Raw genomic sequence first — 26031 nt, 5'->3', positions numbered from 1 at the left:
TGCTCAAGGCCAAAACGCTACCACTTGAGCCACTTCTGGCTTTTTTGGTGGTTAGTTGGAGATAAGAGTTTCATGGACTTTCCTGCCTGGGCTGGCTTCGAACTGTGATCCGTGATCTCAGCTTCCTCTAGGCACCAGTGCCAGCATGACTGTCTGTTCTTTAGCCTAATCTTCAAGTTTTCAAAATAACCTCCTTCTTTTATGTTGTCACAGAAGCCTGTGCATTCTGATTATTACTATTTGGAAGGCTCTATCTTGTATAACTATTTTAATTTGTTCTTCATGGAAGCTAGACAGCAAACCATGAGACTAGGAACAATTTACTTATTAAGCCCTACATCCCCTGAAGTTCAGTGTGATATTACCACATTATTATTCTTAATGAATATTCACACATACACACTTGATGAATTATGTGATGATTTCCACAAGTTGAAAACTATGTGGACAGTAACCTCAAATCATAATTAGGTGACTATAGGAAAGAAAAATTCCAGTATTCATAACACAGAGAATGGATTGATGATGCTGAAGAGTCTCCTAGAACTATTCATTCACACTCTCCGTTTTTTAAAATTTTAATCTCTGTAGCATGAGTTTATTTTATGCTGATTTGTCAGCTCAATGGTAGCAGCTTTTAGGAAGGTTTTAAGTTGCTTTCTATATCTTGTCCTCCCCAAAACACTGCAAATAAGTATAACATTCTGCAGAATCAGTTTTTATACAAGTATATGGTTAAGGTATCCCTTCCAGGTAATTCATTGCTCTTGGGTGTCTCCCATATTGAGGTTTCTGGAGTCTCATTCATCCTTGCTTTTAGCTCGTGCCTACCAAAGTGAGTGGAGAAAATAATAGAGTTTTAAAAAATAGAAAAGACACAAGTATCTTGACTTTTTCGGAAAATGTGGCACTAAATTTAGTCACTTTCTTCCTTTGCACAAGAAATGTGCTCACATAGGCATAGACTAGATAATCATAAATTGATGACTGTCCTTCCCCCTTTTTTCCTCCTGTTTCTATTTTCACTAAACAAATGCTTTTATGATGGTTTCTTTGAGCACTGCTACCTGGTGGATGTTTCTGTTCCTAGCAGATGGCGCTATTTTGGAAGGTGGTAGAAACAGAAAAGGGGTGTATCTGGAAGAAGTAGCTGGGGAGGGGCAAGAGGTTGTTAGAAGGACATATCTTGTCCCAGACCATTTCTTCTGTCTCTCTCTCTCCAACAGAGCCAGCACACCATGAAGAAAACCTGGGAAAGTATGAGCCAAAAATATTCCTCCTTTTAAACTATTGTTCTCTTGGGAATTTGTCACAGCAATGGGGAAAAAAAGGCTGATCAACACAATGGCACTACTCAACACTTTTCTGGTGTGTCTGCCATATTTTAATCTTCAAAAATATTTCCTGATGGTATTTTGGGGGGGTGGCTGATGAAATTGGTATCAAAAAGCAAGAGACCGGCTTCTGTAAAACGTAAGCCATGATTAGCAGAGAATGAGAGTTTTGAACATGACCATTTATTTTCTTTTGATTCTTTCCTTACAACTACCCAGCTCCTTCCTGAAATCAAAGGCTTTTTCCAGGGTGTATTCTGGCTTTCTCCTCTGGTACTCAAGCAATACCCAGAGACTCTCACGCAGCTTGCGTTTTTTCCAAAATCCAGTCCACATATTTGACCACGTTGGTGTAAATTCCCGGCCGTTCCTTTTGACCACAACCTTCGCCCCAGCTTGTGATCCCTACCAAATGCCAGACTTCATTGTGTTTACAGGACAGGGGTCCCCCGGAATCTCCCTAAGGAAAAGAGGAAGAAAGGGAAAAGAGGACTAGATTGCTTCAGATACTTCCTATGTTAAAATACGTTCTGTTCAGGGATTTTTTTTTTTTTGCCAAAAATTTTTCTCTGGCTCTTCCTTGCTCTTCAAAGAACTTGACTGCTCACTTTCAACCAATTTGTCAAATTTAGATTTTTGTTTAAGTAAAACAAAATCACTGTGATTCCTGACTATTGGTAGAAGTCTGCTTTTAAAAATGCACTGAGGGCTGGGAAGGTGGCTCAGTGGTAGAGTGCTTGCCTTGCATGCATGAGGCCCTGGGTTCTATTCCTTGGTACCACATCAACATAAAATTAATAAAATAAGCAAAAGTAACCATTAAAAGTTGGTTTAAAATGCACTAAGAATTCTACTTTGAAATACATTCAGTTGATTGAGAATATTACCTTACAGGCATCCTTCCCTCCTTCTTTATAGCCTGCACAGATCATCTTGTTGGTTATTTTATGCCCTCGGTATTTTGTCTGGCATTCTTCATGTGACACCAAGGGTATCTTGGCTTTTTGGAGTGTGTTTTGGATTTTATCTGGAAAATAAATCATATATATATATATATCACATGTTATATATTGTGTGAAATATAGCATATGTATGTGTGCATATATATGTATGTGTGCAATATATATTTGCATATATGCACACATACATACTTAATATCTAGTTATATAAAAATCTAGAGAGAAAAATATTAGGCTTATCTATATGGGTGTATATGGCTATCCATCCATAATACATGTATATATATATATATATATATATATATATATGCTATATAAGTGCACACACATACGTACTTAGAAGTTACGTTGGGCACCAGGGGCTCATGCCTGTAATTCTAGCTACTCAGGAGGCTGAGATCTAAGGATTGTGAGTTGAGGCCAGCCAGGGCAAGAAAATCCATGAGACTCTTATCTCCAATAAACTACTCAGAAAAATCCAGAAGTGGCACAGTGGCTCAAATGGTTGAGCACCAGCCTTGAGTAAATGAGGTTCAGGGACAGTGCCCAGGACCAGAGTTCAAGCCCCAGGACCAGGAAAAAATACATTTATATAAAAATCTAGAGAGAAAAATGTTCGTCTCAGCTCATAGTACTTTTGTAGTTATAGAGAATAAAAATGACATTTTCACTACTGTGTGTATCACGTAATTAATGTTAATTGAGCTTTAAATTAATTATAATTTGAACTAGAATTGCTTCTCAGAAAAAATAATTAGATAAAAAGCAGGACACTTGCACAAAATTGTCACATTAAACTTCATTAAAAATTACCTTACAGAGGCTTAATTATTTTTACCATTTCTAATCAGGCAGACATGTATCAGTTTCACTTGAAGGTGTTTTTTTTTTCTTTCACCGTTATTCTTTTTCCTGGGACTAAACAGTGTTAATTGATTTGCATCTCAACGAGACTTGATAAACAAGATGGAGATTATGGAAAAACCTTGCCCATTATTCTGAGAATGTAGCAGATTACAAACATCGTTTTTACCTCTTAGTTTTCTGTACCCCCATCCAGTCACCCAGCAGTCAGTATACATTATATTTCTATCTCCTTTGGAAGGTAGGCAGATAGGTCGTTGAGAATCTAAAATTTAAAAACCATGGTTTAGTTGGAAGTTTGAACTGATGATCCAAAGGCTCATGCTTTAAATGTTCCATTTGTCCACTTGTGGTGCTACTGGGATATGGCTTTAGTAGGTAATAGAGCCTTTAGGAGGCGGAGCTTAGTGGAAGGAAGGAAGGTCATTGGGGTATTGGGACACCAGCCTCTCCTTTCTCTTTCTCTCTTTGAATTTTGGCTGACAGCATGTGAACAGCCCTGCTCTCCCACATGCTCCTCAGCCCCAGAGGCCAGCTAACTGTGGGCTGAAGCTCCTCCCCCAACCTTTCCTCCTTACAAGCTGATTATATCAGATGTTCTCAGAGTAATAAAAAGCTGACTCAGAAGCAAAATATTTTCTTTCCCAGACAATTCTTATGTTACATAGCATTGGGTTTTCCCCCTTGTTTAGTTCCTCTGTTTATTTTATTCACTTTTGTCTTACTGTTGTATTTTTTCATCCCTTATGCTCAGCTTATAGACAATAGAGAGAGACCATCCAAACTCCTCCAACGAGACATTCTAACTAGCCTTAGGATCCTGAGGAAGTTGCTTAATTATTCAGATCCTTAGTTCTTTTTGTTCCTAAAAAGGGAGCTATTAGTCTAAATTATCATTAATATTCCCATATATTATAAAATTATAGTATACTATGCCATTCTGTGCACCTGAAGCAAATATTTATCCACCCTCAAAACAAGATCCAGTTGTCAGGCTGAAGAATGGCTGTTAAGAGAATGAAAAACTAGCTTTTTAAGCTGCTGCTCAGTAAGGGTGTTGGGGAGATAGAGAAAGAGGAACAATCTCTGTTGGGGGGTAGTTGTTACTAGGCGAGGGTCGGACTAAGGAAAATGATGAAGACAGTGGAAGTAGGTGGTTTGCATGTATGAAAATAAAGCAATGAAACCTGATGAAATTGTGTTAGGAGAGAGAAGGAGGGGAAAGAATACTGGAGGAGGTGAGATTAATTAGAATACATTGCATAATATGGTAGAAACATCAGAATGAAATCCCCTCCCCTGGTTGTAACTAATATATGCTAAAAAAACAAACAAAAAATCTTTCCAAACTTTCTCTTTTTCATAATGATGCATGGAGCGAGGTAGTTCTATCACTTTACCTAATTCACTTTGAAGTTTTCATTTATTATTTTTATCTTTGAGTAGTTGTACTTTTCAATTCAACTGTCAGTTTGCAAGTGCCACGGATCTTGATCAATACCACCTCTTTCATCCTTCTCTCTATCTCTCCCCAAACCTCAATTTACTTCATCCCATTTTCACATTTGTGCATTGAATGTCATGACTTGCATTCTCTCATCCTTCCTAACCACTCACTTTTACAAGTAACTTTCCCCTCAAAGTTCTACATACCTGTGTAATTCATGGTTGTTTCCAGTCTCAACAAGGCAATATCATACCCACTTTCTGCCATTGTATATTTATCATGAATTATTATTTCTTGAACCCCAAAGAAAGAAGATTCCTGATTTATTTCAGATTGATTTACAATGCCACCATAGATACGTAAAAGTTTAGGTGATTCTACCCTAAGGAACAAACAATAGAGGAAAAAATACCTTCACTAAGTAGCTCCCAAACGTTTGGAGTTGCTTAGTTATTTAACTAGATCTTATATTTTAAAAAAAAATTAGAATGGTAGGACGTTATGTGCGAAGAAATCATCTAATTCTAAAAGTTTTCCAGCACATAGCAAATAAGTACTGGATTAACACAGGGTTGAATGTTCTTTCATTCTCTGATTCCTTCCTTCTCTCTCTTTCTCTCTGTCTCTTTCTCTCTGTCTCTGTGTGTCTCTCTCTCTCTTTGTCTGTCTGTCTGTCTTGTCTCTCTCTCTCTCTCTCTCTCTCTCTCTCTCACACACACACACACACACAGACCTGGGTTTTAGCCTAAGTTTTGCTACTATTGATGAGCTGTGGTCCTGAGAAAATAATGTAGGCTCTTTTCCCATGAAGAGTATTTTCCCATCTGGAAAGGATAAAGGGCACTATCAGCTTCCAAACATACTCTTGAGTAATGAGTAAGCTGTATATTGATAAGACAATAGAAGTTAAAACAAAGCCCCATCAAGAAGACAACTCAGAAGATACTAGAAAGAACCAACAGGGAATTTGACCAACTGAAATACTCTGGAATTCCATGCATTTTACAACTGGAGCTTTTGTATTTGGTCAACATTGAAAATGTTCTTAGTAGGGAATCCAATTTGATGGTGCATTAGGAGGTAAACAGAGGGAGGCTGGGAGAAATAATGCAAAGAATAGAAAACTTGCTTTAAGTTTAGTTGTGAGCCCAGTACACAGAGCTGATATGCTCTAATAGACAAATCACAGAAAGCCCTTGGGATCCATTTCCATTTAAATGGGAATTCAGGGGTATAATGAACAAAAAAAAAAAGCCAAGTTCCTGCACCTGTTCTGTTGCTGGTATACCATGTGTAGCTCTTCCTTGTGGCTTCCCTCTGCCCTGGCTAAAGAGAAAATTAATTTGGTAAATAGGATAATTTACTTATTTTAAAATATTTATGTAAAAGCCGAGTGCCATTGGCTCATGCTTATAGTCATAGTTACTCTGGAGACTGAGATCTGAGGATCTTGGTTCCAAAGCCAGTCTGGGCAGGAAAATCCTGAGACTCTTATGTCCTATTAACCAGCAAAAAGCCAGAAGTGGATCTATGACTCAAGTAATAGAGCACTAGCCTTGAGCACAAAAGCTCAGGGACAATGCCCAGGCTCTGATAGTGCCTAAGACTGGCATCAAATTATTTGCTAGTAAGATAGTAGTTTTGTGTGAGGAAGGTTAAGCCAATTAAAACAGCAATGGCACTGACCCATAGAAACAATGAGCAGCTGTTAATATCCACTGGTTTCCGATGATAGAGCCTCCACAGAAGTGTCTCTGAGTTGGGGATGTGATGTGCAGAGTTACCTGCCATGGCCACTCTCCGTGACCCGATGGAGCTCCTCCAACAATTCTGGGCTTGATTTTGGTTGTGCACACTACAACAAAAAGATTGCAATGATGACTTCCTACGTTGACATTATCTGTAGAAATTTGTTGGCCTCGGGCAGTCTTCTAGCTAAGAAGTGACATAGAGGCAAAGTTTGGCAACAATGATAGGTAAACAGTAGCTAAGATACCAGTCATGCAGCAAAAGACATTAGGTACAGGTCATGAATCTTGATGTTCATTCTATTATCTTTCTCAGGTTAAACAAAATGCTGAACATTCAATGCCTAACAGTACATTTAGTGTTGAGATACATGTGTTTCTATGAAATTGCTGCATATGTTCAGAAAGTAAAATTATATGGTAGGTCAATGGTAGTGATGGACATGATAAATATCTCAATTAGATATTCTCTTTCACATTAGAGTGCTATTTCATCTAAAAGTGCAGTAAAACCTCGTTATCTAATTCGTTTTGCTCAGAAGGTGCTCTACAAAGACAAAACATTTTACTTTACTTGCTCTTATATCTTTTCCCCTGTAGCTATGAATCTACAACTCTAATCACAAACTAAAGTCAATGAATTCAATAGAATTTAATAGAATTTCTCCTATAGAAGAAAGGAGACAGGGTGAAACATAGAATCTACGATATGTTTAAACCATGCCAATATCATTTAACATCACTTAATATCATTTGTCTCTTCTAATAGTAAGAAGTAGAACTAAAAAACAGACGTAATTGAACATTTCTTGTCTTAGGCAAATTTATTGAGAGGAAAACAGAATACAGGAGCTATAACTTACTTGAGCTTACTGAAGAGGCTTAATAATCTAAAAAGATATCATCAGAGACTTTGTAAACTTCAGGAAGTATAGTTTGCTACTTAGGATATTATTATTGGATGTGCTGTAACTCTACAAAACAAGTTCTTGGAAGTTAAAGGTTGATTCCACTTCTCAGTACAGTAAATAAGCGGACACAGAAAATTTCACTTCTAAAACTATAGCATAATTATCATTCCCATTTTACTTTTTTTTCAGCAGTGTCTTAATTTGCAGGGCATTATAATATTAGGCACTAAACAAACAGCCCCCCAAAATGTATTGAGGTAAACTAGTACACGTTAAAAAATGAAGCAGCTTGTTATATAGTAACTTAGGGAGTAGAGTTTGTCATATGTTCTTTTCTTCTAGGATTCTGTTTCTTAGGATAATTCAATTTACCTGCAAAGTGTCTTTTCCTTCTGTGCTGAACACTAACTCCTGAGATGGGAATACTGCCAATTTGATTTTTGAAAAAATATTTTTAGTATAATTGTATAATGTAGACAGACAGTTTTATTTCTACAATCAGTTCTTCAAATTTATGGTATTTTTTTCTGTAACTTTTGGCAGTATTCACAGGTCTGAAGAAACTTCCCAGGGAATCTGAGTGAGTGAAAGTCACTGAAAAAGGAAACCCACTCTGGTATCTCTTGAATAAATACATAACTTTTAGCAACATGATTTAGTGAATCATTTTATATGTCTCACTAAAAGATCAAGGGGGAAGAAAACAAATTATTTGGTTAACTGATGTATGCTGAACATTTCAATCAGCAAAGACAATAAGAAAATGTTTGAGCTTCATAACAAGAATCATCCCTACAAAAACAGTCGCTAAATTCAAGACATATTCAACTGGTCTTAAATTCATACTAGGCCAGTCAACTCTCTAATTATACCCTTTAGACATGGTTAGCTTGGGTGAAAAGAACAAAAGCTATGTAAATTATTGTTTGTCATTTTATTACTTTTCTTCCCTCTGTCACTATCATTGACTAGCTTAATCTTGGTCCGTTCAGTACTTAACTACTGCACATATATTTACTCACCATTATCCATTTTACATAATCTTAATGTATATCCAGAGATGCCTCCTCTTCTATGAAGTATTTTAGTTGGAGATCCATTGGAAGAAAGTTTCAAGTAACATTTGCCCCTGTAGTGGGAAACGGTATGGAGGTAATGAACTTTACCTGCCAAGGCAAGGGACAGGGGACATCTCTTTGACTATTCATTTGCCTTACTTTCTTTCATTGTAAGATTCTTGAGGTGGGGAATAGGTAAAGAACTGGCAGCGGATGGCACTGGTACAAGTTTTCTGACAAGCTTCGTGTCCTTTCACATCAACAATATCCAATTCCTCTCCCAAGAAATCAGTGTCATGGTAAATTGAAGAATGACAGAATACTAGGCAATGAATCACAGGTCAGATATGAGAAGGCATAAACGTAGTGTTCCTCAATCAAAGAATTGTTGGTGTTGTAACAAAAGAAAGCATCTTCATTGCTTACCTGGGACGCTGTGCCTACAGTTTTGTAGACTGAAACCAGAAAGGGCATGGTCCTTTGTAATGCGTGTACTTGGCAATCCACTTTGAGATGTTTTAAGGAGACAGAGGTTTCTGACCAAAAATAAGTAAGTAAGTAAATAAGTCCTGAAGAAACTATATCAAAGCAAACCCCATCTAAAGATGTGTGGACTGAAGTTTTAAGTTCTCAGAATGTACAATTGTGGCTTTTGAAAAAGTGATTTAAAAGGTAATAAACCACTCTTAATCATAACTCCTTACCTTTGAGATTCTTTTGGCCATTCTTGGGAAAAGAAGGTAAAGAACAAGCAGGTGGGATGATGGGTACAAAGTCGGCGGCAGACAAAGGCATCTGGAGCCATAACACTGCCGACATTACTGTCTGAGAATGCTGTACTGGGGAAAATGTCCCTAATACAAGCTGTGTGACAGAAAAACCATGTGAGATAATCCATCCATCCACCAGCATAAAAATTCTTTCCAGTCATGGTATTTGGCAGCTTCATAGTTAAATTTTTCCCCAAATCTCCTTTTAATTGTTTTAATTTAGAAAAAAATGAGACAATTTTAAGCTTGAAATACATATCATATATTTTATATCATTTACATATATTAAATCATAAAAGCAATTGTATTCAATATAATTAATTTAATAATATAATTATACTACATATCACTAATTTAATTATATCATATGTGATAGGTCATACATTATATACAATAACATATAACAAAATAATTATATATCAATACATAATTATATACTACTATATTGTATGTGCATAGCATATAATATATAGTATATATTAAATAAATTTTATATATTACATATTAATATAATACATATCAATATATTAATATATAACATAATATATGATAGACTACATAATATTGTAAATTGTATTATTACAATATTGTATTTATATGGTATACAATATTGTTTATTAGCATTATATTGTGTTATATAATATGCTATATAATATGAAATATAGCATATACAATATGCTATATTATATATTACATAGCAGTTATACAGCATATATTATATAGCATATTATATATTGTGTTATCTATTGTGTATTTTACATATTAAATATAATATTGAATATTAAATGTGATTATATATTAATATCTACTTTAATATATTAATTAAATAACAATAATTATTAAATAATATATATGCACACTGAACATAATGAATTTTGTTATACAGAGAAGTTAAAAGATCATTGGGTCCATTTCATTAGTGAGCACAAATAGGTGTCCAAAATTAGACCTATTACACATCATGAGATTCATACACATACCTGGTTAAGAAAACAATAGTTACCTAGGTTAGAAAGTGCACAGGACTTGAGTGAAAATCCAGAAACCACATTACTGAGCTTGGCTATTCCAGTTGGTGTGCCTGTTGGGGTGTACTTCAACAAGCAGATGTGACTGAGTAGAGACAAAAGTGCAGATTAGTCTTCTAACTGCAAGTAGGAAAATCCATGAGATAATACAACTTCTCCATTGCACAAAAGTCTTGGTGTGATAGTGGAGGAATTTCACAACACTACCATTAAAAGATAGACTTTGCCATAAATTAAATGAATTGAACTCTTAATGGACTTTTTCATGACAAAACAAGAATGGTTGCTTTAGTTTTTCAAGGATCCATCACATCCTTCCAGGGGACCACGCGGAGGCAGGCAGGCACAGGAGAAAGATGATTACAAGGTTTATTAGAGGAACTAGAGTTCCCCCGGGGAGGGAGCCCATGGCAGCCTCCACCACCTAGGTAGCAGCAGGGTCAGGGGTAGGAAGTGATGTAGACGGGTCTGAGCAGACCGAGGGAGGGGCCAGCTGTATGGCGGGAACTCCAGGGCAGGGAGGAGCTCAGGTCTGGGTGGAGCTTCATGCTTACAATTCTAAGCTCCTCTTCAGGGCTGAAGCACGAGTTTTGGCATCAAGGTGATTAAAAGTAATTTTAACAAGTCTGCATTTTGCTTTTCATGGAATGCTCCCAAGTCCCTGAACTCAGTTCCCAGCTCACTCACCGGTGTTTTGCACTGGGAAAGTGCCTTGTAGCATACGTGAAAAACTGACAGTGGATGTCATTTGTGCATCTCTCTTGGCATTTCTGAGCACTGCTGGCGAGAGAGTCATTATAGTTCATGCCCCTCATGTCCAGGTCCACGTAAACATCTCTGTTGCAAGCTAGAATTTTAAGTGGAAAATAGGAATACCCTTCAGATTTCAGGGGCAAGTGCAGAATTATTGCTGAGCATTTGTCCCTCCTGACTTACCCTTTGAGCTTCTCATCCACCCTCCTCAGAAAGCCTTCCCTTTTATTCTCAATTTGCTTAGTTCATCCTCTCATAAGGAAGCATTAAAAGAATACTTCTCACAGCATCCTTCTTACAACTATTTTAGACGGGTAAATTTACATATTCATGTTCTGATCTTGCTTCTCGTTGGCTGTCTTACCGACGAAGCTATTCAAGAGTCTGTTTCAGTATTGAGACAATGTACTATTAAAGATTTTATCTAGTAGTTTATTGATCATCCATTTCCTAGGAATGGATTAGATGTGTAATTGACCTTTATAACTAAACATGGACAGTGGAGAACCCGAATGGGAAAATTACAGAAAAATTTCCTAAATATTTAGAATAAGGCATTTTTTTTAAAAGGCCAAATTTGGAGTCTTTATTAGAGCGCTAGCAGGAGGCAGAGGAACTCCTGTCACAAAGCCCTACCTCCCTGAATGCAACTAACACATGACAGCCCAAAAACCACATGATGTGAATGGAAAGCAAATCAGATGTGAACACAATCCAAGTAAATAAAAAAAAAAATGAACACTCAAATCTAACAAAGATGATGGGGCTGGGAAGGTGGCTCAGTGGTAGAGTGCTTGCCTTGCATGCCTGAGGCCCTGGGTTCAATTCCTCAGCACCACATAAGCAAAAAGAAAAAAAAGCCAGAAGTGGTGCTGTGGCTTAAGTGGTATGAACGCTGGCCTTGAGCTGAAGAGCTGAGGGACAGCGCCCAGGACCAGAGTTCAGGCCCCACAACTGGACCAAAAAAAAAAAAATCTAACAAAGATGTTAACTATAACCAAACAACTCAAGTGTGGACACAAGAGAAAGCAAGAACCAATCACCTAAGGAGAGTAAGACTTCTGGAACTAACCAACTCAAAAAACCTCTTTGTAACCTAAAGAATGTCCTCGGGCTGGGAATGTGCCTTAGTGGCAGAGTGCTTTTCTACCATGCATGAAACCCTGGGTTCGATTCCTCAGTACCACATACAAAGAAAAAGCCGGAAGTGGCTCTGTGGCTCAAGTGGTAGAGCGCTAGCCTTGAGCAAAAACAGTGCTCAGGCCCTAAGTTCAAGCCCCTGGACTGGCAAAAAAAAAAAGTCAAAACAAAAAAAAAACTAATTATTCACATAGAGAGAGAAAGATAAAGCAATAAGAAATTTGTTGAGACTTAATGGCTGCCAAACATGTTCTTAGCACTCTTTGTATTCTACTTGTATTCATACTTCTTCAAATTTCGCATCAAAAAATGGCATTTTCCATTTCATAGCAAAACAAAGTTAATAGCTTTCAAAATGCTAAGCCAAGCAACAGCTAGCTATTTCCTATGGTCCTACCTACTCAGGAAGCTGAGATTTGGAGGGTGACTGTTCAAGGCTACACAGAAAACTGTGCTAAATTGTTATCTCCAAATTAGCCAGTAAAAATGCAGGACTGGAGGCTTGGCAAGCAAAAGGCCTTGAGTCAAACCCCAGTACTGCCAAAAAATAATAATAACACAATTCTAGCAAGAACAGGAATCCACCAAGTCATTTTTCCCTCATAAACTATAAGGTGTTTTAGTTTAAAAAAAATCTGGAGCTTGGTGCTGCTGGCTTATGCCTGTAATCTTATCTACTCAGGAGGCTGAAATCTGAGGATTGTGGTTGAAAGCCACCCCATCAGGAAAGTCCAGGAGACTCTTATCTCCAATTAACTACCCAAAAACTTTAAGAGGAGTTGTGGCTCAAAGTTGTAGAGTTCTAGTCTTGAACAAAAGATCTCAGGGACAGCTAGAATAAGGCATTTTTAAAATTAACAATAAAGGGGCTGGAAGGTGGCTCAGTGGTAGAGTGTTTGCCTTGCATGCTGAGGCCCTGGGTTCGATTCCTCAGCACCACGTAGAAAAAGCCGGAAGTGGTGCTGCAGCTCAAATGGTAGAGCGCTAGCCTTGAGCTGAAGAGCTGAAGGACAGCGCCCAGGCCCAGAGTTCAGGCCCCATGACCGACCAAAAAAAAAAAAAAAGAAAAGAAAGAAAAACAATAAAATTAATTATATTCATAAACTGCTTTATTAAGTAACAACTCCTTTGTATAACTAAAGATAATAAAACATATTTTGAAAAAGAAAACAAGGAAAAAGAGAAGCGTCACTTCTGTATTTGTACTTCTTTGTATTTGTTCGCTTTGGCTTGGATTGCTATATTTAATTGAGGCTTTAATTTTTAATTTTAGGTTGAGAAAGAGGAAGGAAATGAGCTAATGGTCAGATTTAGGATAGTGAGATATGATGTGACTTTAGTCTCATGGGGTAGAGGCACTTATGTGATCACTTTTTCTCTTTAAAGAAAGAACTTTAGTAGAGATTTACTTCCAAATAGCTGTGCTTTACTTCATAGCCATACAACTTTATCAGATCTAATTGTAAATATACACAGCATAACAGCAACTACTTAAGAAATCTTACCACTTAGTTGATGTGGACATTGCTTAAAAGAATATCCAGAAATTGCTCCTGTCATATTCACCTTTGGCAATGTTTCAGTAATACTGTCTTTCAGGACACAGGCAAAACTGTTTTAAAAAAAAAAATACCAGGACTAGGTAAGAATTCATGTATTAAAATAATGGCTCGTAAAAGTCAGCATACAGAAAACCAAAAAGAAGGAACTAAGCTGTATTTCATGAACCAAACAAATATTTAATTCCCTAAAACAAATGTTTTCTTAGCAGGATTCTGGTATTTTTTATTTCAACATCCTTAGATTTGAAAAAGGCAGGATACGTGTTTCTAAAAGTAAACCGGAGTGAGTAAACTACAGCCTTTTGGTAAATTATAGATAGCTGCCTGTTTTTGCATAGCCCTTGAGCCAAGAATGTTTTTTCATTTCTATTTCTATTTTTGCATTACTAGGGTTTGAAGTTGGGGCCTTGCTAAGCAATCATTCTAACATTTGAACCATATCTCCAGAATTTTTTGCCTTTAGTTTTTGTTTTTAGTTAGTTTCTTACTCTACTTGGTCTAGCCTTTGACTACGATTCTCCTACTTCTGCCTCCAGAGTAGCTAACATTATAGACATGCATTACCATGCCTGGCCTTGGTTTTCAATAATTATTTTGAATAATAATACAAGTATTTTGCTTTTAGACCAACAAAATCTAAAGTATTCACCACTGCCTTGTTTAGAAAATACTCACAGGTTCTTATTCTAATTTTTAGAATAGAAGTTGTTCAGGGCACTATGTAAATATCTGTACTTGTGGAAATAATACTAAAAAATATTGACAACTTGATTTTAAATAAAGGCTTAATTATTGCATTTTTTCACTTAATATGGAAACAAAAAGGGACTGAAATATTCTAAAAATTTAAACCTAGGACAAATGAAATGCAATTTGTGAATGTTTATGAGATTCAGTTAATAGCTACATATCACATTTGAGAAACATAATATGGTGTGAATTTACCATTTTTCTTTTAATTGTGATTGTAAGTGGCATTTAGGTTTTTCTAATAAAATTACTAGGGGAAAGTTATCAGATATCAATAACAATTAAACTTAGAGCAAAATGATTAAGATACCTAAAAAGAGAGAGGAAAAACTGTACCCTTAATGTTGAGACTTCAAGCTCTAGGAAAGCTACCCTGAGAGGAATTTAATCATTCCTTGATCTACCTAAGCTTCATTTTTTTTCCCTGTAAAAATAGCTATTTTAACTAGAGGGCTGTTAACAGCCATTTCACAAAACTACAGATGGGAATTTATTAGTAGGCAATTGGCCTGTAAAATCTACTTCCTCTATGTAAATGGTAAACAAACATTTACCCTTTGGTAGGATCTTCCGATGTTGATTCAGCCATGAACGTGAACAGCAAGCATCTTGGGTGGTGGGTACAGAGTAGTTGGCAGTACTTAGCGCTTGGTGTAAAAACAGTATCAACATCTCCCCCTTGAAAGCTTATGTCTCTGAACAGCTCAGTAACACATTCTGTAATATAATGCATGGTAAGTATTAATTATCAGTGGTCACATGTCTAGTTAAACAATAATCTGGCCAAAGTAAGGCAGGTAAGTCTACTTAACCAAAAATATGCCTGAACTTGGCCATGAAGGCAATCAACAATTTTTGTGTTGGAAAATTAATAACCTCAAATGGAAAAAAATCAAAAAAATTAACTGAAGTAAGCCAGGCGCAAAGAAATATAGGTCCCATGGCTTCCCTTATTTGCAATAACTAGTATATGTCTGAGACAAGCAGAAAAGGTCAGATAAGATGATAAGGACACAAGTGGTTTTTCTTTCTTGTTATTGTTTCTAACGTATTTATAAGGTGATTTTTTTTGTTGCTTTGTATGTCCCTCCCTGACAGTATAACCCCTATTTTCACTGTATTTGATGTTGGCATAATTTGGGGAGGGGAAGAGAAAAAACAAATTGTTTAGGGATATAGGTGGACCCATTGCAACAATGAGATGTACAAGATGCTATGTCGAAAAACGAACTTTACAACTTTGGCGGGGGAGGTGGGGAGTGTAGTCATGGAAATGGGAGGGAAGGGATGGTAGGGGAAACAAAGGAGGAGGCAACCATGCTTGATAAGAAATGTACTCATTATCTTGCCCATGTAATTGTAACCCCTCTGTACAGTTTTTTTCACAATAAAAAAAATCCAAAACCTTGCCTCAAACATCATTCTTATGAGTGACTATCTTGGAGACAGTGAATACTGTGTGAAAAATTAAATTACTTCTCAGATTTTTATTAGCGAAAGATGCCTTTTCGGAGACCAACCAGGTCTAGAGGAGCTTGATGCTTTCACCTCTGTGAATTACTTCTCTTCACTCAGCTCTGTGATTATGCTAGCACAGATCATAGAGGGCCATTTTCCAGTAGCATCTAATGGATTTCTACAAGATAACATATAATTTCACCTTACCATGCTAATTTACTAACAGGAGAGAGAGTCTTGAAAAAAATTATTGAATCCCCTTCATCTAAAACCTCAAATAAGTTTTTACTTTTCAAAAGCATCATATCTTTTTTAATTTTTTAATATTCTTTTTGAATTTTATTTTATTGTAAAGATGCTGTATAAAGACAATTATATGAATAAGGTAGTGAGTACATTTCCTATCGAACATTGTTACCTCGTCCTTTGTTTTTACCCTACCAAACCTTCCCTCCTCCACGATGCATGGTTTTGGGGGTCATTTTTTCCTTAGTCACTGACTGACTGAAAAATTGTAGTTTTAAATATTGGCATATTCTCATTAAGAAGTATTGTTCTGCACCCCTTTTCTTCTTACAATTCACAAATACACAACAAAACTTCACACACATATATGTATCCCTATATATAATGTATATCTCTATATGTGTATACATCCCCATATATATCTCTATATGTATGTGTGTATGTGTGTATATATGTACATATATCTCTATATGTATGTGTGTATGTGTGTATATATGTACATATATCCCTATATGTATGTGTGTATGTGTGTATATATGTACATATATCTCTATATGTACATACACATACATATGTATAATATTTGGTCTAAACTCTGATTCAGCTGTATTTCAGAGTTTTGATATGCCATTTTCAATTATAATCGAGTTTAATACACCTTCTAGTTTCCATCATAGTATTAGTCTAATATTGATGAAAAAGGGTAAATATACTTCTCAAACATTTGGGAATTTTTGCTGCTACTACAATTGAATGACAAGTTGAATGCAAAATTTTCACCTAAGAGACTTGTACATGATCAGTTTGAGTTTTTTTTAATATTTCACATTCATGCATTAAGAATATTTGACACACAAACATATAGAAAGGTAAGAAGGAAGGAAGGAAGGAAGGAAGCAAGCAAGCAAGGCAGGCAGGCAGAGAAAACAGAAAGGAAAAGAAAGGAAAGAAAGAAAGAGAGAGAGATAGAGAGAGAGAAAGAAAGAAAGAAAAAGAAAGAAACAAAGAAAGAAGGAAGGAAAGAAAGAAGGAAGGAAGGAAGGAAAGAAAGAAGGAAGGAAGGAAGGAAAGAAAGAGGTAGACAGATGCAACTCTTGAATGCAGTGTTCAAAATATGTCATCAAATTTGTACTAACATATTTATCAATAAAATAATATTATTTCAAAATAATAATGGGTGACTATAAGGACCAGTATAATCTTGTCAGAAAAAAATATGAGAGTATATACTTTAAATTTTTTTAAGTGGATTGCTTTCTTTTTTTTTATTGTGAAAATACTGTACAGAGGGGTTACAATTACATGGGCAAGATAATGAGTACATTTCTTATCAAGCATTGCAGCCTCCTCCTTTGTTTCCCCTTCCCATCCTTTCCCATCTCCTCCCCCCCACCCCCTGCTCCTCCCCACTCCCCTAGCCCCCGGCCAAAGTTGTCAAGTTCGTTTTCGACATAACGACTTGTACATCTCATTGTTGCAATGGGTCCACCTGTATCCCTATTTAAACGATTTGTTTTTTCCCTTCCCCTCCACAAATTATACCAACATCAAATACAGTGAAAACAGGGGTTATACCGTGGGGGAGGGACATACAAAGCAACAAAGAAATAATCTTATAAATATGGTACAAACAATCCCATGAAAGAAAAAAAAATTTGAATACAAATCTTAGAGTTCATTTCACTAACATCAACTTATCTGACCTTTTCTGCTTGTCTCAGACATATACTAGTTATTGCAAATAAGGAAAACCATGGGACCTAAGTTTCTTTAGGTCTGGCTTACTTCACTTAATATAATTTTTTCCAAGCCTTTCCATTTCCTAATAAATGGGACAATGTCATTCTTTCTGATGGAGGCATAGAATTCCATTTTTTTGGGGGGGGTCCGGTCATGGGGCCTGAAATCTGGGCCTGGGCACTGTCCCTCATCTCTTCAGCTCAAGGCTAGCGCTCTACAACTTGAGCCACAGCGCCACTTCTGCTGAGGAATCGAACCCAGGGCCTCAGGCATGCAAGGCAAGTGCTCTACCACTGAGCCAACTTCCCAGCCCATACCACATTTTCTTCATCCATTCATCTACTGAGTGGCATCTGAGTTGGTTCCATATCTTATCTATGGTAAATAATGCTGCAATAAGCATAATTGTGCTGGTAGCTTTAGTAAATGCCCAAAAGTGGGATTGCTGGGTCATAGAGGAGCTCTATGTGAAGTCTTTTGAGGAAACTCCAGAGGAACTTTCCAGAGTGGTTGAACAAGTTTACACTCCCACCAACAATGCAGTAAGGTTCCCTTCTGTCCACATCCCCTCCAGCATTACTTTAAAAATTTTAAATAGGTATTTTATTGTAAAAATACTGTACAGAGGGGTTACAATTACATGAGCAAGGTAATGAGTACATTTCCTATCAAGCATTGTTACCTCCTCCTTTATTTTTCCTCTACCCTCCGTTCCCTCCCACCTCCACAACTACACTCCCCCCTTCCCCCTCCCTGTCTAAATTGTAAAGTTTGTTTTTCAACATAGTGTCTTGTACATCTCATTGTAACAATGGGTCAACTTGTATCCTATTTAATCATTTTGTTTTTCCCTTCCCCTCCCCAAGCTAGAGAAGTGTATATACAAGATGCAGGGCACCGACATCAAATACAATGAAAACAGGGTATGCTTTAAATTTTTAAATGCCTACCTAGATATTTCTTTTTCACATATACCAAAATCAAAGAAGAGTTTACTGAGGTCAAATGCTGGCAACAATTAGAAATTAAATGCAATATGAATAAGTTAGTTTTTAAAGGAATGCTTATAATTTTATTTTAAGTGATTAAAAATAAGAGTTAAAATACATTGTTTTACTGAATATTAATTAAGTAGTATATAAACTATACATTTTGTGCATATAATGTAAGGAGAATTAGCAATAGTAAAATTGCTGAAATGCATTAAACCATATATGAATGTTTACATAACATTTTCAATCTAAAATATCTAGTGCATATTTTTATTATTGAGCTGACTGCCTTATAGAAAGCTGTGTGAATAATGAGTGAGGTAAATAAAGACTTCTTCCTTTTTCCTGTGAGCAGACTCTAGGCTTGAACTTAAGGCCTGGGCAATGTTCCTGAGCTTTTGTGCTCAAGTACAACACTCTGCCACTAGAACCACAGCTCTACTTCTCTTTGGTAGTTAATTGGAGATAAGAATCTCATGGATTCACTTGCCCAAGCTGGCTTCAAACTGCAATCCTCAGATCTTAGTGTCCGGAGATTACAGGCATGAGTCACCAGAACCACACTAAGACCTCTTCCTTATATTGCTCTTTGAAATCACTTAAGTGTGTTATATATGTAGCTATGGATGCAGATATACAGACAAATGTAATATAGATACAGATATAGATTTAGGCATTGTCTTACTGGTAATCTTTTGTGTAAATGTCCTTTTTTCTATGAAACAGCTGGAATTTTACATGGAAAAGGAAAGAAATTTATCTCTATCCTTATAGGGAACAGCATGGGTCCCTTCTTCATAAATGAGGAGTCACTGTGATACTGTGTTCTTCCTTTCTAGATTAATGTTTTCTCCCTGCAGGCAAAGGCATTAAGCTATTTCCAGTCCTTCTTTTCTTTTCTTTCTTTTCTTTTTCAGTCGGTCATGGGGCTTGAACTCAGGGCATGGGCACTGTCCTTGAGCTCTTTATGTTCAAGGCTAGAACTCTGCCACTTTGGAGCCATAGCACCACTTCCTGTTTCCTGGCAGTTAACTGGAGATAAGAGTCTCATGGACTTTCCTGCCTTTTCTGGATGCTCAGATCTCAGCCTTCTGAATAGCTAGGATTACAGGCTTGAGCCATCAGTGCCCGGCTTATTTTTAGTCTTTACATAGGACAACGAGTTACTTACCACCAGAAACAGAGACAATGAAAAGGAGATATACCATTTGATGTAATAAGATCATCCTACAAGGAGAAAAAAAACAATCATGTGTTTAGACTATAAAAGTATATTTATTCACTGCCATTAGAATCTACAAGGAATAGGGAGGGAAAGGGAGTATTTCATTGAATAGTGCTCACAGATTCTTTATGTTTCTAATGGCCAGTTTTAGTTTTTCAAAATCCAAGAACATCCCTCAGCATGGTATGTGGCCCAGCACTGTCACGTTTGTGCAGAAGCCACATGACAGACTTCTCTTCCATTCCTTTCTCCATCACTCCCTCCCAACACCCTCCCTCCCTCCTTCTCTCCTTCCCTCCTCTCTCCTTCCCTCCCTCTCTCCTTCCCTCCCTCTCTCCTTCCCTCCTTCCCCCTTGCTTCTGCCTCCAGCTCCCCTGATACTCATATCCTCTGTCATAGTCTTCAGACTCTCTCTCTCTTTCCCATTTTCCAACCCATTTCCTTCTTTCCATAGTTGTGGCTTCTCTCTCAATCTATCAAAGAGCTCTGACTGGTCTTTTATTTATAACACATTTTACTTTAAAAAAAAATCTATGGCAAGCATGCTAATAGATTGGCCGTGGCCAACTTAACACTGAATGGACTGTTCTGTTTTTTTTTTAGATGGCTCATCAAGGAGACACACTAGTACTTCTGAATATTTTTCTATATTGCTCTTGAATGTCTTTTTTATTTACAAAATATGTGTTATTGATTAGAGGTTTTAACTAAAAATCTCTAACATGTTCAATTAAACACACCTTGAAAAGCATCCATTCTCTACCACAAAAAGTTTTAAAGTCTCACTGTAATTGAGGCAAATTAGTTGAAAGAAATGTTAGATAATAATTTTTGAAACCATACCTGAGGAGGTGTTTACTTATTGGCTTCAGCAGTCAGAAAGGCTGCTTTCCTTCTTCCAAAATGGTCTTCATCATTTTCTAAACAAACACACATAGATGATATTCACTGAAACGATTCCTTGCCTTGGTTTCCAGGGTTAGGTATGGTTAGCTCTTGATGCAGAATACCTAAGCAAGTCTCTAAAATCTCTCCATATCAGAAATGTGTCTTAGGAGAGTGGCTAGCATTTTCAATGTGTTCAATTGTTATGTTTTCTTTTTGTTGTATATTCAAACAGGTCACACCGAGAGAGACAGCTAAAGAAATTGAACTTGCCTGCATGCCTTAGTAGTCAGGCAAAGTCAGGCAAAACTGCACGTAACCAAACAATATTTCTAAATACCATCTGTTAACCATTAATTCTACTCCAGGTGCAATCCCAGATATACAAGGAAAACACAGACAGTTTGATAAACTTATTGATTTTCAGTATATGAAAAGAAGAGATTTAAGGAGTTCATTGTTGGGTAGAATGTGATACAGCCAGGCACTGGTGCTCAGGCCTGTAATCGTAGAAACCCAGGAGGCTGAGATCTGAGGATTGTGGGTCAAAGCCAGCCTGGGAAACAACGTTCATGAGACTTTTATCCCCAATTAACCAGAAAAAAAAAAAAGAAAGAAAGAAGGAAGGAAGGAAGAAAGGAAGGAAGGAAGAAAGCAAGGAAGGAAGGAAAGAAGGAAGGAAGGAAGAAAAAAAGGAAGAAAGAGAGAAAGGAAAAGCCAGAAGGGGAGCTCTGGTTCAAGTGATAATAACCTTGAGTCTAAACACTCATGGACAGTGCCTAGGCCCTGGGTTCAATTTCCAGTAATGCCCCAAAGAAGTGACATATTTTGCACTTAAAGATTCTGTTTTCCTTCATATAGTATTAGAGATCTATGCAGGCATGATTCGTTCCATAGTATAGGGCTCTCGTTTGTATTAGTTATTAGGACACAGAGACCCGAAGGGAAAATTAGGAGGTTAGATGTCTAGTTCTTTCAGGACAAACAATAATAAAACAATGGCTTAAATCTTTGAAAGATAAGCGTCCTTATACATGGCAGAACCTTCAAAAGGTAGGACTTGTTGAAATTTATAGAAAGGAAAGACATCCGAGAGTTCCCTGGGTTTCACCCAGCTCTGTTTCTGCTCAACGCCTTCCCACGGAGCTTGCCCCAGTACTGAGAGCCGCGCAGCAGACATGGCCCTCCATCTTGCTCGTCATCCAATGTGATTTTAGTTTAGTAGTCTTCTCAAGTTGATCAAAATCAAGCCAGCAGCACTGTAAAGCAGCTCCCTTTGGGTCCTCAGCCATGTGGCTTTTCTTGTTAGCTTTCTGGCCCCTCATTTATGACATTAGAAACTACCTCGCCCTAAGAAACGCTGTGAGATTCCCTCCAACAACCTAATCCAAAAGCGAACCAAAACAAGAGCAAAAATCCACAAAACATGTTTAATGTATATGGTTATTAAGGAAATAATATATCTGATTTAGAGAAAGATAATGTTAAGGTTCAGATAAGGCTCCCAATTTTCTAAAGAAAAGCTCAATATTGTCTTGTATGTACAAGAAGAATCACAATTGCCATTTTGATTCTTCTAGCATGAAGTCCATGGCAGAAATGGCAGTACAAGTTTGTGCCCATTAGAGATCTTGCTGAAGTCATGTGTACCAAAGGAAAAGAAACATTGAACTTGGTTCAGGGACAGCATACTAATGTGGCTGTGATCTCCTGACCTTAGAGAATAGCACCAGTTGACCTTCAGCATTTCAATATTTGGAGACACAGAGACCCAACCTCATTTCCTGAGTATTATAGCAATGTTGCCAGGGGCTTTCAGAATGATTTATGAAGTAGTGTGATATTCATACCCTTGCGGCCAAAGTCTAAGATGATTCAAGATGAGAAACATTGGAGAGCTCTTGAAAAAAAAAAATCCGGGCTGGGAAGGTGGCTCAGTGGTAGAGCACTTGCCTTGCATGCATGAGGCCCTGGGTTCGATTCCTCAGCACCACATAAGCAAAAAGAAAAAAGCTGGAAGTGGCGCTGTGGCTCAAGTGGTAGAGTGCTAGCCTTGAGCTGAAGAGCTGAGGGATAGCGCCCAGGCCCAGAGTTCAAGCCCCACAACCAGACCACCCCCCCCCAAAAAAAAATCCTACAAAACAAAAACTTCCAGGGAGAAAGACAAGAAGAGTTAGAAAATTTCCCGAAGGGAAATTTGAATCTTAGCCCTTTATGGCATTATGGGAGATATTTTTCACCCCCAAGAAAGGAAATTCAGCCTTTAGTTGCATAGGGTAGATAGGTTGAACTTGGCAGAGCTACCCACACAAAGTGCTAATCCACTCTTGTTCTCTCTGGAAAGCAGCTGCTCACATGTTTTTATTTGAACTACTGCCAGTGCATTGTGACACACTAGGCAGGAAAAAAAACCCTTAGTTTCTGGGGCTTGAGTTTCTCACTTAAAATTAAGTCCATTTCAACCCCCCCCCCACACACAAGCATGTGTGTGAAAAACCTGTCCTTTTTTGAAGCTCATATATAGAAAGAAAAGTTTATACCAAGAAAAGTATTTGTGGCAAGATGATATGTGAGATTAAGTTAAATCTTTCCCTGTATTGTCTGTTCTCAGAAACTCCATCTCTGTCCTAGTCCTATTTTAAAAAAAAAACCAAGGTAATAGCCCTCAATCTATTGTGAGAAACACGAAAACTTTAAAAGACAGAATGAATGCTTCACTGGAAAACCAGATGATGTTTTCCTAAATTTGATTTAACTAGTATACTCTCTAAAGCCTTTGAAATAGTACAAATGCTAACTCTGAAACACTTTTGTCTAGTCAAAGTACAATAAGAGTCTTAACCTGGATAGAAAGCCCCTAAATAGACCTATTTTTTCAAAGTGGCATTAGGCATTCTAAAAATTCTTTCGACTTAAGTATTGCAGCTTAAAAACTTTTTAGTTTGATCTCAAATAGGGTTTTATTTTTAGTGAAATAAAATGTTTTTAAGCCTAATCTACTTTAGGAATTAGTAGACAGGATCACAAAAAAAGAATCTAAAATTTAGTCAAAACAGATCCAACTGTAAGTCATAGGTTAGGATCACAGCTGAAGTATGCATTGAATGTATTATGACCCAAATCTCTCTATTGGGGCCAGGGAGACCACAAATGTCTGCTGAAAATTCTTCATAGTCATGGCTTCCAGGTGCATCCTCTTCTACTTCCTCTCATCAAACCCTGCTTTGAAAAGGCACAGCCTGCCACATCTTGCAACTCCCATCTGGCTGTTAGCTGTGAAATAGCATCTTTTTATTACCAGGCTTTCATGCTGAACTTTGCTCAGTGCTTCTCAACTCCTGGATTTTGGTTATTCTTTGTTGTGAGGGAGACTCTAGGATGTTGAGAAGGGTCATGGGCTGGAAGGTACCCACCACAGTTGTATCCATTACTTATAACAACTAAATTGTGTATAGACTTTGCCAAATAACCCCGAGTGGAGAACTTGTCTTGGATGACCATGAAAAGAAAAAAAAAATGATGGTTATAAATGTCTTTGTCATCTTATGGTAGCATGATGCATCATAATAGGGACCTGGAAGACATTATCTGAGATATGAATGTCAAGCTTAGTCCTGGCTGTGACTTTGCTAGTGATCTTGTCTTCAAGCTTCCAAACTTCCATGTGTCGTCCTCCTCCTCCTCCTCCTCCTCCTCCTCCTCTTCCTCCTCCTCCTCCTCTCCTCCTCCTCCTCCTCCTTTCTTCTTCTTCCTTCTTCTTTTTCTTCTTCTTCTTTGTTCCAGTCCTGAGGCTTGAACTTGAGGCCTGGGCACTGTCCCTGAGTTTCTTTTGCTGAACACTAACAATCTACCATTTGAGTCACAGTGCTACTTCAGATTTTTTTTTTCGGAAGTTCATTGGAGATAAGAATTTCGTGGACTTTCCTGCTTGGGCTGGCTTTGAACCACAGTCCTCAAATCCAAGACTCCTGAGGTGTCAGGATTATGGGCGTGAGCCACCGGTGCTCGAGCTTTGCCTGGTTTTAATTACACACATATCCATTAGCTATTTGCTAATATACGATATGAAGGCACTCACAGTTGAATCACGCAAATAGACACAAATAAGAGTCAAAATAAAGCTACGCTTAAACTAGAGGCAGACATTGGGTTCCTTGCTCCCATCCTGTGAGCCGGTGTGTCCCTCTCTGTTATGTAACCCACACTCAGGCTTTTGGTGCAAGGCAAGAGCAGAGCTAGTTTCCTGGCTGACTCCTCACCACCCTTTTCTTGGAAGGACTTGCCATAGACTTACCCCTCCTACCGTCACTCTTCCAGGGCAAGGGTGAAGTCACTCCAACCTCCTATTTTCTTACACTCTTGCCCGCTTCTTAGGCTCTTAACTGTGTGAAAAGCTCCTGTATTGCCCTGAACACTAACACTTAGTGAAAAACAAACAGAACACCCCAGGACTCCTGGGATCCCATTGGCAAACTTTAAAAAGATTATTTATGCCTTAGAAAGTTCCACATTTCAACACTCTCTCTTTCTCTCTCACTCTCGCTCTCTCTCAGCCCAGCTGAGGTCATCTCCTGAACACTGAACAACCAAAGCCCAAGTTTACCCTGCAAGCACTCCAAAGTCCTGTTTAATTAACTCCTTAGAATTAGCAATACTAAAAATCCCAGTGTAACTAACAGATGACCGTGGCAAAGCAATAGGTGTAAAACAACTTGCATGAAAAACCAGACCAAGATCTTTATGGCAGGCAAAAGTAAAGACTGAAGCTGTGTGCTTTAAAAAATTGTTAAGTGAAGTAAGCCAGGCCCAAAGAAACATAGGTCCCATGGTTTCCCTTATTTGCAGTATCTAGTATATGTATGAGTCAAGCAGAAAAGGTCAGATAATGTGATGTCAGGAAAATGAACCCTTAGATATATATTTTAATGTTTTTTCTTTCATGCATGTGTTTCTAACTCATTTATAAGATTATTTCTTTGTTGCTTTGTATGGCCCTCCCCCACAGTATAACCCCTGCTTTCACTATATTTGATGTCAGTATAACTTGAGGAGGAAATATGGAAAAACAAATCGTTTAAGGATACAGGTGGACCTGTTGCAACAATGAGAAGTACAAGTTGTCATGTCGAAAACGAACTTTACAACGTTGGTACGGGGGGGG

The 26031-nt window shown here is 37.5% G+C and overlaps 1 protein-coding gene across 1 annotated transcript; it reads right to left on the bottom strand.

Annotated features, from left to right (window-relative positions):
- Window positions 1-1632: 1632 nt before the first annotated feature.
- On the bottom strand, window positions 1633-19986 carry F11 (coagulation factor XI). Its single transcript, XM_013025100.1, has 14 exons — window positions 19932-19986; window positions 14879-15041; window positions 13518-13624; window positions 10807-10966; window positions 10095-10204; window positions 9026-9185; window positions 8748-8857; window positions 8481-8643; window positions 8286-8392; window positions 6291-6459; window positions 4811-4986; window positions 3327-3422; window positions 2222-2361; window positions 1633-1794 (listed from the first exon to the last, which is right to left on the bottom strand). The coding sequence occupies exons 1-14, from the start codon at window positions 19984-19986 to the stop codon at window positions 1633-1635; spliced, it is 1878 nt and encodes a 625-aa protein (XP_012880554.1).
- Window positions 19987-26031: the final 6045 nt, after the last annotated feature.

This window comes from Dipodomys ordii, unplaced genomic scaffold, assembly GCF_000151885.1.
Source record: "Dipodomys ordii isolate 6190 unplaced genomic scaffold, Dord_2.0 Scaffold4, whole genome shotgun sequence".
In the NCBI taxonomy this organism is placed as follows: domain Eukaryota; kingdom Metazoa; phylum Chordata; class Mammalia; order Rodentia; family Heteromyidae; genus Dipodomys; species Dipodomys ordii.
The sequence above is the reverse complement of the archived record's forward strand: the minus strand, read 5'-3'. Positions and strand labels throughout refer to the sequence as shown.

Excerpts from the sequence above, each read along its gene's own strand:
- F11 (XM_013025100.1), bottom strand. The coding sequence starts at position 19,986 with ATGATCTTATTACATCAAATGGTATATCTCCTTTTCATTGTCTCTGTT. Across the intron at positions 13,625-14,878 it reads TCGGAAGATCCTACCAAAGG|TTTTGCCTGTGTCCTGAAAG; the intron begins GTAAATGTTTGT and ends TTTTTAAAACAG. Across the intron at positions 9,186-10,094 it reads CTGTGCACTTTCTAACCTAG|CTTGTATTAGGGACATTTTC; the intron begins GTAACTATTGTT and ends TCTGTCACACAG.